This window comes from Tasmannia lanceolata, unplaced genomic scaffold (genome assembly GCF_043159265.1).
Source record: "Tasmannia lanceolata isolate RefF3 unplaced genomic scaffold, GAP_Taslan_0.1 ptg000005l, whole genome shotgun sequence".
Taxonomy (NCBI): domain Eukaryota; kingdom Viridiplantae; phylum Streptophyta; class Magnoliopsida; order Canellales; family Winteraceae; genus Tasmannia; species Tasmannia lanceolata.
The window spans coordinates 7,056,463-7,072,921 of NW_027518682.1; the positions used below are offsets into that span (position 1 = coordinate 7,056,463).

At 40.1% G+C, this 16,459-nt stretch overlaps 1 protein-coding gene across 4 annotated transcripts; it reads left to right on the forward strand.

Moving 5' to 3' along the window:
- Positions 1 to 1,339: 1,339 nt before the first annotated feature.
- On the forward strand, positions 1,340 to 15,930 carry G2484-1 (protein). Of its 4 annotated transcripts, none has more exons than XM_077379293.1 (16): positions 1,340 to 1,693; positions 4,908 to 6,838; positions 7,696 to 8,199; positions 8,468 to 8,626; positions 8,910 to 9,325; positions 9,427 to 9,788; positions 9,875 to 9,933; positions 10,050 to 10,160; positions 10,246 to 12,011; positions 12,352 to 12,460; positions 12,629 to 12,809; positions 13,131 to 13,198; positions 13,417 to 13,526; positions 13,829 to 14,659; positions 15,441 to 15,543; positions 15,620 to 15,930. In XM_077379293.1, exons 2-16 carry the CDS (start codon positions 4,918 to 4,920, stop codon positions 15,634 to 15,636), a joined length of 6,717 nt encoding a protein of 2,238 aa, XP_077235408.1. In that variant the 5' UTR covers positions 1,340 to 1,693; positions 4,908 to 4,917; the 3' UTR covers positions 15,637 to 15,930. The 4 variants fall into 4 exon arrangements, with proteins under 4 accessions (XP_077235408.1, XP_077235409.1, XP_077235411.1 ...); XM_077379294.1 differs by having other exon boundaries at positions 15,623 to 15,930; XM_077379296.1 differs by having other exon boundaries at positions 9,875 to 9,921.
- Positions 15,931 to 16,459: the final 529 nt, after the last annotated feature.

A 16,459-nucleotide genomic window follows, 5' to 3' on the forward strand; every position in this document is an offset into this window, starting at 1 on the left:
GTGACTACTTTGTTTGATAACGGGACGAATCATGTTTTTACAAGCTACTGATATCCACACGGCCATGTTTGATTGTGGGACGAATCATTTTGTTTACACTTTTTTCACTAACTGTCCAAAGCCAATTTTAAAAACATGGCCGTGCAGGTATCAGTCCTTACCCACGCTGTTCCTTATCTATCACATGGGATGTCTTTTTTGCATGGGACCAAGACCATTTGGGTTGTCCAATGATCCTCTACAAGTTCAACAGTACATAAATGTCCTCACGTGGGAATCTAAAGTTCATCTTCAATAGGAGATTGGATTCATAGTGTTATTTTGGATTCAGAGTGTCCTAGGTTCTCCTTACATCGCACATAGTTAAAATTTTAAAAAGAAGTTAGAATGTTTAATCCATAGTGTGTATCTCTATGTAATTTTTTTTTGGATAAATTAAGCCTTCATCCATGATTAATCTAAACTTCCAAATAAATACAATAGTGATTGTAAACATTAAAATTAGGGCAATGATAAATCAACCCCATATATCTTAAATCGACCCCTATGTTTCTTTCTCTCTCCTCTCGGTTGGACAGAGAGAGGAGAGAGAAAGAGACATAGGGGTCTATTTATGATATTTGGGGTTGATTTATCACTCCCCTAAAATTAATCTAAATTAAATAAAAGAAACCCGAAACTATAGGATGTAAGCCCTTATAGTCTCTTATTTTTCAAAAAGTACTGTACAGACCACACTATAGGACGATCCAAACCGTCCATGTGATGGGCCACAACGTAAATAGGTTGTGCCCAAAAAATCATTTCCATAGGATGATCCGAGCCCTCCGATCTATACAGGTTTTCATAATATGCAGTTCCTCGACAGATCGGAGGGGTGTGTTCATCCTATAGAAATGATTTTTTTAGCACAACCTATTTACGTTATGGCCCATGACATGGACGGTTTGGATCATCCTATAGTGTGGTCCGTACATTACTTTTGAAAAATAAGGGACTATAAGGACTTGACACCATATAAAATCTCTACTAAAGGAGGGTGGCCTGGGGAAGAAAAGGGGACGAATATATCACTTCCCTGTATTTTAGTTGCCTAGATTCGGAAAAAAAATAGGGATCCAAAATGTGTCCATAGATCCTGCTGATGTGTTTAGATCCGGTCCGTGTAAATTCGCATTCCACTAACATCCCTTACCCACGTTCCGTGTGAAGTGAGCCAACCTGATACTTGTATGACGTTTGAGATTCTGGGGTACGTCCGTAATTTGCAGTGAAAAGGTGCCTAATTTTGTTAGGGAGCAACCTTATTCAAATATCCTTTAAAAATCCACTTAAATCACACAGTTCTTTCCGGTCCGTGTGAAGAAAGTAAGCGAGCGAGTGGGAAAAAAAAAAAAGAGGCGAAAGTAAGAGGAAGGTAGAGGGTTATTTTTTGCCCTAGTTATTTCCTACCGTGTTTCGATTCGCCGGAAAATACCCTTCGATTGCCGGAAAAATTACTCACTCCGGCCTTCAAAATTTCGCGTCCACCTTCTGCCTCGGAGAATTCATGCCGAAAGGTTACCAAGATAGGGTTTTTCTACGCGACGAGAATTTGCCCTTGTTATTTAAGGCTTTTCTTGCCCTAGGGTGATGAGCTTACGTACTGGTCTGCTCGATCAACGGCCGAGATTTTGTCTCCGGATGGAGGGAGGTGAAGTATCTTTGACCTGAAAGAATTAGGGTTTTCTTTTATTCGTTTTGATTGTTTCTTTGTTTCGGTTAGGGTTTGTGGCGTAGTTTAAGGAATGTCTGATCTGTGGAAAGTTAGGGTTTTTTTTCGGAAGCGCAAGATTAGTATTATTAAACATATTTATACTAGGGATTGGGTGAGTTCATTTGAGTTTTATGTTGATGAGTTGCGTTTTTTCTTTCTTTTTTTCATTCATTCATCACATCTTAAATAGCTAAACAACTTTTTTAACTAACTTTGATTGCGACCATCTTAGGGCATATGTTATGTTTTTTGAAGTGTTTTAGGGGGGGCTTTCAAGTCCCTTAAATTATAGGAAGGGTACCTCGGGGATCTTGATTACCAGTTCTTTCACTTGGCTGTCATGGATTCACATCATAACTATTCAATCAACAAAATACCTAAGAGCCCATCCAACTTTCATAAACGCTCTGCAACGTCTCCTAGACTCCAACGACTCCTACTGACACTTGTCTATTCAAAATTCAAACCAAAAGATAACTTCAATCCCTACCTGACATGTCATCACATTCACGTACTCCCATACCAAGCACCATATCCTATCATTCCTCCCTCCTAAGGACAACCTTGTCCTCAAGGTTGTGATCTGGATAACATTGGGCAAGCACCTAGGTGCGATTTTTCACCGTGCAATGGCCTGAAACCAATGCTGAAAATCTTTCTCCCTCTTTCAATAAAATAGAACAAAAAAATTGAACTGGACTGCCATGGCTGACCCGGTCTTCTTTAATTGTGAGACATGAAACACCTGGCACACCTTCGAACCCTTACTCATAGTCATAGACAACGGGACCAATGCGGTGTACCACTTGATATGGACCATAATAGTTAGGAGATAACTTTTGTTGACTTTTAGACCCAACAAATACTTGTCTATGCGGATGTAACCTTAAGTATAGCCAATATCCAACATCCAACCCTGTATGTGTCTGGTGTAGATCTGCTTGGCGTATCACATGAGCTTGGTCCTACTCCCAGTTTCCATCAACTCCCACTAACACTTATCTGTTCAAGCTAAGAGATAACTTCCATACCTATGTGGCATGTAACCCATGCAATCACATGCATGTAGCCCCATCCCAACACCATATCCTATCATTCCTCCCCCCCTAAGGAGGCCCTTGTCGTCAAGATTGTGATCTGTATAATGCTGGACAAGTGAATAATAATTCTCCTAAGTAGCATCTTCCTCGACTGCTCTACTTCATTGGATAAGCACTTCAATGGCAGTCTAGTTGTGATCAAGGTTTTAAATCTCGGTTTCGGTACGAAATTTCGGACGAAATCTTGTAAAATCAAAGAACCGAAATTTCGGGCAAAATTTTGTACTTTTCCGACTCTCTGTGAAACGAAATTCCAGCCGAAATTTCACCGAAACGAAACCGAAATTTTCAACATTTCACCAAAACGTGGAAATTTTTGGCGAAATTTTGTACTTTTCCGAAACTCTGTGCATTTCGTTTCGTTTTCTGCCGAAACCGAAATATTTCGACCGAAACGTTCGTTTCTGCTGAAATTTAAAACCATGGTTGTAATATTTCACCATTTGACGACTAAAAACACATTATAAAATTCTTTGTTCCTCTTTCAATCAAATAGGACCAGAATTCTGCACTACCACGGCTGACCCAGTCTTCCTTAATTGTGAGACATGAAACACCAGGTACACCTTCGAACCTTTTGGCAGCTCCAGCTTATAGACAACCGGAGACTTGATATAGACCAAAATAGTTGGGAGATAATTTTGGTGGCCTCTTAGACCTGACAAACACTTATCTATACAGCTGTAACCTTATCTATACACAATCTCCAACATCAAACTCTCTAATCGTTCGATGTAGATCTGCTTGACGTTTCTTATGAGCTTGGGCCTACTCCAAATTGTCTTTCAAGATTTGTAACATACAATCCCTTTATCCAAGCTCATCCTTAACTGCCTTCAGCTTCGTTGTTCCCACAATATATGGAAATACTGTAGCGAATGGGGTGATTTTGGTGGTCGAGTGTTGTACCAATACTCAGCCCAGTTGAGCCACTTATATTGTACCGGAGTGGTGATGTATTAGTCCAAGAGGTATTTCAGACTGCTGTGGTCCATATGGATGACAACTTTCCGACCTATTATAGCTACTGTGTCCACTTCTGAATGGCCAATAAAATCGCCCCATTTCCTTCTCACCGGTTGACAAGGCTAGATTTCTTCCCTTTAATGCTTGTCTGAGATAGGATATTGGGCGTTCTTTTCGCATCAACGCGCTCCCAATTCCCCCTCATGATGCATCACATTCAATTGTAAAAGGCTGTGTGCAATCGGGTATCCCAAGCACGCGTGGGCAAGTGAGGGCATTCTTGAGGGTGTTGAAGGCTGAAGTGGATTGCTCCTTCCAAGTAGAAGCATTCTTCTTTAGCAGGTTGGTCAGAGGGGCGGAGATTAACAGAGTCAGGACAGATCTGACAGCCTCAAGAGTCCACTAGAAACATTTTTATTCATATAAAATTATTAGGGGATAGAGATTTGTTAAACGAAACTGTGGAACGAAACCGTGGAACTAGAATAAAGTAAACAGGAATCTTTGGTTGAAACCACATGGCTGCAATTTTGGGACCATGGGACCAAAATAATAAATCACAGGTCTATTGGCCACTGTGTATCAGTTTGGTACTACCTGATGTGTGTACGCATTTTTAACCTTGGCTAGAGGTTCCCCAAAACTCTCTCGGATGTCAATTTCTTTTCTCGCCTTATTTTAAAAGCTTGGTAATATATTCCATGGAAGAATAGAATTAAAGTAAATCATAATGTCTGATATTGAGGTTTGGCACACTGATGAGGTCATGCTAAATTAGCTTGATCTCATTTCTTAGAGCAAAAGAAATGTTTCATGGCTAAACATATATAAAAAAACCCTCAATTTGCTTAAAGAAAACGAGGAAATTGGTCCTAGAACTTTTATCTCTTGCTAACTACATAGCAACTTGCGTGCATGTGGAACATGATGACTGATACATATGTTCTTCCCTACTTATTAGGCATATTTTTAGCATTTGTCGGATTTGCGTGTTATGTAGTAGAGGTTTGCATCACACAATTCTCTAAAATATGGAGATTTAAGTTTGTGGTATTTATCCTATGCCTTTTATTTTGTCTATGCAGGGATACACACATGGATTATGATGACAATGATTTCCAAAACCAAAATTTTCAGTTAGGTGGCGAAGACAACACTAAATTTCCTCCAGGGTTACGATCATATGCACTTCCCAAATTTGATCTAGATGAACATCTCCAGGTTCATCTAAGATTTGATAGTTTAGTCGAAAGAGAGATTTTACTTGGCATGCAAGGCGAGGAAGATAACCACTGGATTGAGGACTTTTCACACAGAAGTAGTGGAATAGAGTTCAGTTCAAGTGCTGCTGAATCTTGCTCCATTTCAAGGCGTAACAATGTTTGGTCTGAGGCCACATCCTCTGAATCTGTTGAAATGTTATTGAAATCTTTAGGGCAAGATGATATGATCACAAAACAAACTACTATTGAGGGGTCAGACGCTTGTGGAATGGATACTTTAAACAACCAAATGGATCCCAGTTTGTGTCCAGATGATTCCCTTCCCTCTCAGAAAGGGGATGTTGTAGGTACTGATTCCACACTACCGTCTGACAAATATCTTGAAACCTTACCTGGTTCAAGTGTGGATGCAGCTAAGGATCCGCCTCATGTTGAAGGTATGCCTCAAACTCACATAGACGAAAACTCTGGATTTGAAAATCTGGTAGGCTTGGATATGAGTTCTGTTGGTGAAAAGGATGAGTCATACGCAAATATCGCTGCTGAGCAATGCAGCTTAGACCAAAAGGTAACTTCATCCCCGGTCGAATTGTTTCAACCGACCGAAGAACATCTACAGATTGATGAAAAAGGCCATGAAGTGGTTCAGGGAAACGATCAACTGAGTGATGGATCTAAGGGAAAGATTTCCCATGATGATCACGGTTCAGCTGCAAGTGGAGTTGCTGGAGCCAATTCTGACAATGTTGCCCTTGATCATATGCAATTTGTCTCCTCAGCCACATCCGTGCAAAATCTTGTTATAGGTGTGAACGATTTGAATGGTCAAAAGTTCCACCAGCTGGTAACAGAAGGATGCAATGAGGTTGTTGTACATGAGAAACCAGGGGGTTTGATTAAAGATGATGATGTGAAAGTTGAAAGTCATATTTTGGGCAAAGAATCTGAGATCGACGATCAGCAACATCGAGATCCCATGGAAAGTTGTACTGCTAATTTGGGAAATGATGAGTTGGGGAATTCTTCGTGTTCAATACTGAACCTGGATTCTGTGCCGCAGACAACAGAAGGCTATTGTGATGTAGTTTATGAGAAGGCAGAGGATATGCTAAACAATGATGGTTGTGAAGTAAAAAGTGAGATTTCTGTCGAAGGGACTAAGGTTGAGGTTGATTGTAGCGGGGGCAAACCAGAGACAATCTCGTCAATAATAGATGATAATGAAACTTTTAAAGGTGAATTGGCTGGAAGCAGTGATATTGATAAGTGTAATGGCTCCGGTTCCGCAGTGAAGGTGCATTCCCCTGCTGATACAATCCATGAAACACCAGAGATGGTAAAAGCAGAAACTGGTCATGAGAATTTGGAACTCCATGCATCAGGCATTACTTCTGATAATCCAAAATCCGCGTCAATGGAAACAAAAATGATAAGCGAAGTAAATGAAAATGATATTATTAATCCTGAGGTTTCTGTGACTGCATCAGGGGATGATATGGCGGAACAAGTTCATTGTGCACGTGACATAAACGTAAATAGTGCGGAAGTACACATCTCATCTTCCCTGCATGTTGGGTCTGATGATGCCGATATTGTTCATTTAGATGATCATACCCTTGGGAATGAGAGCAGTGGGTTATCTACCACCCATCCTGATAATATGGAAACTGTGGTTGATGGTTCTCTTATCACAGGAAAAGAGGTGGCTGACTCCTCTCATGACCAATGTATCGATACATTAACTTCCGAAGTGCATGAATCATCGTCCAAACAGAACGTTGGGGACGAGTCAGGTATTACTAAAGCATCTGAATCACTTTTTTGGATGCTGAATTTTAAAAGTCATGGGATACTATGCAACTTAGACACATGCACTTGTATGACATGACCACGAGGTGTCATACCTGGTGATGACCCTAAAAGAATGATATGCCAACTGGCAGAACAATTATTTAGTGATAATGATATATATATAGAACCAAACTTATGGTGAGCTAGCTTGCCCAATCACATGGGGGCCCACTTTGTTAGGATGATCCAAACCATTCATTTGAAAGTCCCTTACATAGATGGGGGTTGTACCAAAAATCAGCTCCATAGGATCATCCTAACCCCTCCATTTGTGGAGGACAAAAATGGACAGACACAAATCTGCCCCATTTTTGTCCTCCACAAATGGAGGGGTTAGGATGATCCTACGGAGCTGATTTTTGGTACACTCCCTATCTATGATAAGGCCTTGCAAATGAATGGTTTGGATCACTCCCCAGAATGTGGGACCCATGTGATTGGGCAAGCTAGCTCACCAACAGTTTCCTCATATATATATATATATATATATATATATATATATATATATATATATATATATATATATATATATATAAAGCTTTTATTTTTAGATATATAGAAATATATCAAAACTATATTACGTAGGTAACGTAGCATATAGATAATACAAGAAAATAAAAGAGGACAAGTTTTCTTCCCAGTGGTATTGTTAATGTGTTTCTGATAACATGTCCGTATGTACGATCGAGCAGCATTTTCATTTAGACACACGCACACACACACAAAGAAAGCACACACACATATCTATGTATGTATGCATGTGTATTGAGGTGAAGGTTGATAAATTCTTTTTTGGCAGTGTTAACTGGAGTTGTCTTCAAAGATGTCACAGGATTGACTTCTTTTAACAAATTGGAAGATGTTCACCAGTTACTTTCTGGAAATAGCTTTGACGGAGACGGAGTAGCTGTACACAAAGGCATTGGAATGGCACCTTTACCTGTATCGGATTTTATGCGGTTGGATATGAAGGAAGAAGCAATCACTGGGGTTTCCACAGAACCAAGTTCATCAGTTCTAAAGGGGAATTGTGAGTCACATCCAGTGAGTGTGCCATGCCTGTACAGTGCAACGGAACTGATATCTGAGACAGATAGTCAGTCTCTAGCTTCTCCAGAGAAATCTGTTCATTCGACATGCCAGAATGAACTACAAGTATCAGCATCTATTAAAGTGACCCAGGAACATGCTGAGGTGTTGGAAAGTCATTTTATTGTCCCTTCTCTAGTGAAAGAAAAGGATGTCTCTGAAGTAATTGGAGTTTCTTCTGAAAGCTGTGAAACAAAAGCTCTGCATGGTACAGGTAATTCATTTTTAGAATCAAACCAACTTTAGGTATGTTATCTTTGTATTTAACATATCCGTCCGTGCTTTCTTCAAGTGGGTTACTACTTCCCTTTTTTTTCCCCGTTTAATACCCTTTGCATTTTTTTACTACCCAGCTTTTGTAATTTTCAGTGGACCACTATTATGTTTGTAGTTTTGGTTGGAAGAGAGCTTTGATATGGTTCTGTTATTGATGTTTGTGACTGCATCAGATGTTTTGCTATTTACGTTGTTTGCGTTTGCAGGGGGGGTGGCAAAAGATAGTGAGATACATGCATTGCCTGTACCTTCTACTGTAGATGAATCTTCTCACGGTCTTGTTCAGGACAAACACCATGATGAGAAAGCTAGTTTAGTGGCTGGAGATGGCAATGATGATATGATTTTTGTTGCAAGCGCAGAAGGTGAGATCCCTGTATCTTTCAAGTTTTAAATAAACAAAAATATCTAAATTTGGTCCTTTTTTTCTTGAATAATCTGAGGCAATGTCAGCAGACGTAGCACCTACCTCTGGTATTTACTTTAGTGCAATGTGCATCTCAGATTCATCTTGGGTGTCAGTTCTGGATTACTATTTGTTGATATAGGATGGCAGAGAATTTAAATCAACGTCTAATCTTATTAATTTTCCTGTATTGTTATAATCAAGTCTCCACTTCTCCATTACAATAATATCTGTCGTTGCAGGTGATGCACTGAATTGTCGTGAAGAAAACTCTACTAAATCAGTTAATTTGTCTAAAAATAATGCTGATTCCCAAGCCGTGGAAGCTGGAATTGTCAGTGTAAATGATGCTGAACCTAATTGTGGGTCACCTACTGTCATTAGTTCCAGCGAACTCCCACAGAATGAAAAGGAGTATGAAGAGGGTGACAAAGAGTCCATAGATAAAAATAACAAGGATTCACCTGGGGTTCCCTCTGATATTGAGAGGCAGGCCAATAGTATTAAATCTACTGCTCAGGATCCCAAAGGAAATTATGTGTCTGAAGACGACAGAAGTTTTACATTTGAGGTTGCCTCATTAGCAGATGTGTCAGAAAGAGAAAGTGGCAAAGGATGGAAACCATTTTCTGATGTTCAACCCTTCGAATCACCTCAGGTATTTTATCTTGCTATTACCAGTTCACTTACACTTTACTACCTAATTTTTGCTTTTAATAGTTCTATTGCCTTCTTGTGATTCTCTGTGTATTTTTTCAGAAGACTGAAGAGAAGACACCAACAATCCCCGGCATTGCAAGTCGAAGGGTAACTGCTACAAAAGGGAAGCGTAGTAAAGAAAAACATGGTCCAAAGCAGACAAAAGAAAAGGATGGTAACTTGTGTAGTGCATCAGGTAACCCCGTTGGAACTCCAAGCAGGGCTATGCAAGCAGAAGATATGAGGCAATATACATATCTTGGAGGAAGCAGTACACAACCATGTGGTGTTCCAACTGTTCATACATCTGTTCTGCCAGACTTGAATACTTCAGCTCCTGCATCAACATTATTTCACCAGCCTTTCTCAGATTTACAACAAGTGCAATTACGTGCTCAAATATTTGTTTATGGATCTCTGATGTGAGTAGGATGTTTTCCATATTTTTTTTATATCATCCATCCGCAATTGAATATGCATATTTAGTGCATTTAATCTCTCTTTGCAGACAAGGTACAGCACCTGATGAGGCTTGTATGATATCAGCCTTTGGAGGTACCAGTCCGGGTTTGTATATCTCTTATTTTAATGATCTTTTGTGTTCATATATGCACTTGTCATCGAGTCCTGCATTTTTTTGTTGCACTGGTGGCATGATTGTTGGCATTCTGTTGAACAAACAGATAGTGGAAGGAGTATTTGGGAGAATGTATGGCGTGTTTCTATAGAAAGGTTTCACAATCAGAAGTCACCCCTCAGTAACCCTGACACCCCTCTGCATTCTCGTGGTTCGGGTATATATTTTGGCTGAAGTTAATTGAATTTTTGTTAAAGCTTATGATTAAGTCTTTAATCGATTTGAATAATTGATATTTTCAGGCATTAGGTTTCCTGAACAAGCATCTAGGTCTGATCCTCAGGGAAAAACACTTGGCACCCCTGCTGGTCGAACAGGCCGCAAAGGCTCCCCTTCAACTATGGTTAATCCTGCGATGCCTTTGTCATCCCCAGTATGGAATATCTCTCCTCCTCGCGATGGCATGCAGTCCAATAGCCTTCCTGGAGGCCCATTTCTGGATTCTCATCAGTCACTTTCTCCTTTGCATCCTAATCAATCTCCTCATGCACGGCACTATGTGGGAAATAACATTCCTTGGCTATCTCACGCCTCTTCTCCTGCCCCCTGGGTTGTTTCTCCGCAAACTCCCACACTGGATCCCGGTGTACAATATTCAGCACTGTCCGCTGCAGAAGCAGTTCAAGTAGCATCTGTTCGGGACTCGTCCGTACCATGTACCTCTAGTATTTTACCTCCTAGTCCTTTAGCTCCTATTGGAGGTCCTATGACTGTTTCCACAGGTAGTGCTCAGAAACCTAGAAAGAGGAAAAAGAGTTTCGTGACAGAGGAGAAGGGTCAGGTCTCAGTTTCTCAACCCCGATCAGAACCTGCTTCTGCTACTGGTGTTCTTAAGAATCTAACATCATCTGTAGGCATCTCATCACCTGCTCCCCCTCCATCTAGAGTTATATCTGGTGGTTTTATTCCATCCACACACTTCCAGGTAATAGGTGGTGGTGGGACAGATCAGAGGGTTATCTTTTCTGAAGAGACAAGCAGCAAAATTGAGCAGGCTAAGCTACATGCAGATGATGCTGCTTCTCTTGCGGCTGCTGCAGTCAGGCACAGCCAAAGCATATGGACTCAGCTAGCTATCCAGAAGAACTCTGGATTAGTTGCAGATGTTGAAGCAAAATTGGCCTCTGCCGCTGTTGCATCGGCTGCAGCCGCCGCTGTTGCAAAGGCAGCCGCTGCAGCTGCTAAGGTTGCATCAGATGCTGCTTTGCAAGCCAAACTTATGGCTGATGAGGTATTAAGTATGCCTAGAGTGGGTAATTTCATTCAGGGTTCTGAACCTGTTGTACATGATGGTGGGAAGAATTTTGGGAGGATCACCCCTGCGTCAATTTTGAAGGGCAAGGACAAAGTCAACAGTTCTGGTTCTGTTATTGTTACCGCACGAGAGGCTGCTAGAAAAAGGGTTGAATCTGCTTCTGCTGCTGCTAAACGAGCCGAGAATTTGGATGCAGTAGTAAAAGCTGCAGAACTGGCAGCAGAGGCTGTATCACAAGCTGGGGCAATTATTGCAATGGGTGATCCTATACCCTTGACATTGAGTGAATTAGTTGAAGCTGGTCCGGAAAGTTATTGGAAAGTACAAGCTTCCACTGAGCATCTTGTTAAAGCAAACAGCATATGTGGGGTAGAGCAATCGAACACAGATGGTGGTGATGAAGGTCTCGATAGATCTATTCAACATATCAATAATCAGCCATCAAATAAGAAGGAAAAGCAGCGGACTGCTTATGGAGGAAAGACACCTCCAAAAGAACAGTCTAGGCAGTCCGTGGAGAATAATACAGGGTTGGTTAATGGGATGCATCTGGGTTCTGCCTCGAGTGAAAAAGGATTGGGAGGACAAAAAACTCGTAAATCCTCTGATCTAGCTAAAACCATTGGGGTTATTCCTGAATCTGAGTTTGGATCAAGAGCAGCTTCTTTAAGTGCCCAAAATGATGAACATGAAAGACATCAGCAGGCGGGGACATCATCTGTTAATAACATTAAGGAGGGAACTATTGTCGAGGTATGTGGCCCAAAGTTGATAGTGTTATAAATTTTATTCTTCTAACTCATGACTGGCATCTACATTTTAGAATTTCTCCATGAATTGAATGCCACATGACGGAAATTTCTTTTCCCTAGACATTATATTTCAATTTATGCAGTTCCTTTGGTTAATGAAACTTTTGTATTCTACTAATGTTTCTTCCTGCTGCTGAAGTTTAATAAGCTTAATTTGAATTCAATTTTGAATGTTACTATAGAGGACTATACATTTTCTTGGCTAAGCTTTGGTTGTTGCTGTTGCACTAGGCAGATTCATCTCTAGGTTTTTACTTACAAAATCCATTTGCAATATTTAGGTCATTTCTGATGCGGATGGTGTAAGGGGGGTCTGGTATTCTGCCAATGTACTGAGTTTGAGGGATGGGAAAGCTTATGTCTGTTACAATGAACTTCTGCAAGATGGAGGTAATCTACAGAAGCTAATGCCTTCAGATTATTTTATGACCAAGAAAATATAATTATTCTTTTTTTTTAATAGTAAAATATAATTAATTCTTATGGAATTCGTTGACATTTTGAGCGCCAGACAATGATATGGAGTTTTGAAACAATGATTACTTCTCACTTGGTCAGGCTCTGATAAGCTAAAGGAGTGGATAGCGCTTGAGGGTAAAGGCGGTAAAGCTCCAAGAATACGCATCCCTCATCCTATGACTGCCATGAAATTTGAAGGAACGAGAAAGCGGCGCAGAGAAGCCATGGGTAATTATGTATGGTCTGTTGGAGATCGGGTGGATGCATTGATTCGTGATGGGTAAGCATGCTACCAGTGTATATCTATGTCTGTTGTCATCATAATGAGTAACCGGGTATCTTTTCGTTATTTAGAAGCTGAAGCACAAGGCCTTTTATTAGGGAGGAAGCCACTAAGAATATGAAAAATGCTGATGATGGATGTGTTTTTCCCAAGCCCCTGCTATGTTTATATCAAATTTTTGACGTGTGGATGTTACATCAAAATAAGGAGACGATGGGCTTGAACAATTTGGGATTCTTTCTTGTTTTTACTGTTTTAGCGTTCTGTTTATTTTGCTTTGTGAACTCGTCTTACTCTGTCGGCAATTGTAATTTTCAGTTGGCGGGAAGGGATTGTCACAGAGAAGAACAAGGAAGATGAAACCAAATTAACTGTTCATTTCCCAGGTGTGTATCTGTAATCTACTTATGCACATCATTACCCCTAAAAGTTTGTAGATTTTGTTTTTATTTATCAATGGCTGTTTCTCTTTAGAACTTTATTGCGAATAGTTGTCTTGGTTCTTTTTTTGGCATGGCGTATAGATTTTGAGTTTTAGGTTCTATCATTAGCCTTCATCTCAGGGGAGCAAATCATCTAATTTTTGTTCATTTTCTACATCTAGCTGGAGGAGATTCATCAACTGTTAGAGCTTGGGATCTTCGGCCATCTCTCGTTTGGAAGGATGGCCGGTGGATGGAATGGTCAACGGAAAGTAACTCCAGGCACCACGAGGTTTGCTATTATTTGTTTCTGATGTGTTCTGCTGTTACTGTTCTGTGTTTGATATTTATTGTTAGGGACATGATATTTGCACTCCCGTGTTTGATATCGTCCACCTCATCATTATTTTAAACTTCTCTTGTCAAATAATGACTGCTTGTTGGGAAATGTAATGGCCAATGAGAAATTAAAAACAAGTAGTGAGGGTTTCCAATGGTACTGAAAGTACCATTCAACATTTTAAATATCTAATTTAGTTGTGCATTATGTGGGATGTGATTTTTGATGAGCCTCACATCTGTTATGGTTATCAGGGTGATACTCCCCAGGAAAAACGGCTAAGAATGGGCGGTAGCAAAGAAATTGGAGCTGATATCCAAGTTGAAGCCCAAGTGAAGGATAAGCTGCCAAAAGATCCACGCTCTGAGGATTCATGGTCACATATGTTATCTGCGAAGGACAAAATATTCAGCATTGGGAAGAATGTCAGAGAGCAGAATAATTCTGATCCACTCAAAGTCAAGCGAACTGGCCTGCAGAAGGAAGGGTCAAGAGTGATTTTTGGGGTTCCTAAGCCAGGAAAGAAGAGGAAATTTATGGAAGTAAGCAAACAATATGTTGCAGAGAGGACTGTTAAGGTTAGTGAAGGAAGTGACTCAATTAAATTTGCGAAATACTTGATACCACAAGCATCCCGTGGGTGGAAGAACACTTCTAAAGTTGATTCCAAGGGAAAACAAGCTGCTGAGTTGAAGCCTAAGGTTCTTAGGTCAGGTAAAGCTCAAAATGTTCAGAGCAAAGCTATATCTGAGAAGGGTAGTTCTTCTATCTCCATTGTCTCTGTTAGCAATGAAGAAAACAATGTACAAAAGAAGAACCTGCTCGAATCTAACAACCTCAAAGCAGCTGATGGGCCGGTACTATTTTCACCACTAGAGATTGTTTCAGATGCTCCTTCCTCCAAGAACAAATCCTCTTCAGCTATTGAGGCAGAGCCGGGGACAAAAGGAAAACCTGCTTCCACAGGTGAAAAGACAGTTGGAGAAGAAGAAAAAGGCCCTAGCTTTAATGACCATGAAGACAAGTCAGTCTCTGATGCCATTGAACCGCGGAGGTCAAATCGCAGGATTCAACCAACATCAAGGGTAAGCACCACAATATCTTTACATTTGTTTTCTTTTTTAATGTGTTGTGAACAATTATAGAACTTAATGTTTTGCTCTTTTATTTATCAATGATAATGTATTACTCATAAGCATAGGACCTTTGGATACAAATGGATTAGACGGAGGGTAGGAGATAGCATTTTTTTGTGTGGGAAGGCATTTGGAATTTTATTTGTTTGTTTCGTCTTTGTTTTCTTCTTTTACTTGGTTCTTCAGAACATCGGACCAGACTAGTCTGCTAACTGTAGTTTGGTTCCATTCTTCAATCATTAGTCTAATTTATAATTATTTTGCATTCCAATATTATTTCATAGCTGTTAATGGCATTCCTTCCTTCGCATTTGTCTTGGAAGACATCGTTGTCAATAGCATGAATTATTTAATGGTAATGTGGTCATTCAAGTTTCATAGGAATTTACTTGGGGGAAACCTGACCAACCACTCGTATGAGCATGTAAAAGTTAAAATTGGCATCAATTGCTCAGTCAACAGTATGCCCTTTAGGAGGGTTTAGTGACTAATATTAGAACCTTCAGCTATTGTTTTTCTTTTTCCTGTTTTGTGATAAATGTCTTGCATGTATGCTTTGGATGTAGTTGCGGCTATTAAAGAAGATTCCATATCATACTGAAATATAAGTTTATCAGTCAAAAAATGAAAAAAAGTTCTGAAATATATGATTGTGATTATCTTGTTACACTACCTACATGTGTGCTTATGCTTGGGTGTGAAGTAACCATGGAAGTGTTTCTGCCTGCAGCTATTAGAAGGACTACAAAGCTCCTTGATCGTTGCAAAGATTCCACCCCTTGTGCACGACAGGGGCAGTGCCAAAGCCCGAACAAGAAATGCATCTTCAAGAGGTAGTCTCTGAAGCTTGGTCTCCTGTTTATTTTTTCTGCACTCGATTAAGTAATGCTTTGAACTTTTCTGCTGTAGCAGCGAATAACCATTGAGAATGGGGCATTCACAGCGCTATAGTTTGTTGCCGAAGACCCGACGAGAAGGGTGTGATGAAAACTCCCCCATGTACTCATGTAGTGTTTGTATATATGATTATAGCCTTTAGGAGATGAAACCCGAAATCCTGGCTTTTCTGGGTTCAGATGTATTATGCATAAAGGTTAATATTAATTTTAAATTATCTAGGATACTGTAAGCACTCTGCTTTTTCTTGGAACTCCAATAGTGTCTTGAATTTGTAAGAATCAAGTGAGGAGCTCAATGCAATTATGGATTGCCTTGCATAATGACCTTGACTTGAGGGTATAATTCTTCTGATCCATTTCCTGATTTTTTTTTTGGTGTTTCCAGACAAATCACTTGTACAATTTGCCCTTTTAACCAAGGGATATCTCCATTGTTTTCCTTGGCTCTTCACCTTCTTGATGTTTGATTCTGTTAATCTAAAAATATTGTTCTGCAGCCATGATTGTGTGAAAGCCAATCCTTGCTTGGCTTGTCTGAAGAGACATCCATTCAGCTGTGGTTAATTTGTTAATAGTATTGGTGAGCTTATTTGGATTTTTGTCGCCGAATCTCGAATCCAAACCCAAGTGCATTAAATGGGTGGGATTGGTAAGGTTTTCTAACCCAAAAGGAAAATGGGGTGCTCATGGGCTCTCTTAATTACTGTCTCTATTAACTTCTATTTTCCTCACTCCCATTAAAGGCATGTTTGGCAACAATGAAAAAAAAAATATTCCCTGGAATATTAGCGGGGCTAGTTGTGACTTGTGAGAGATGAGTTAATAGTGTGTGGGAGTGGGGGGAGCATGA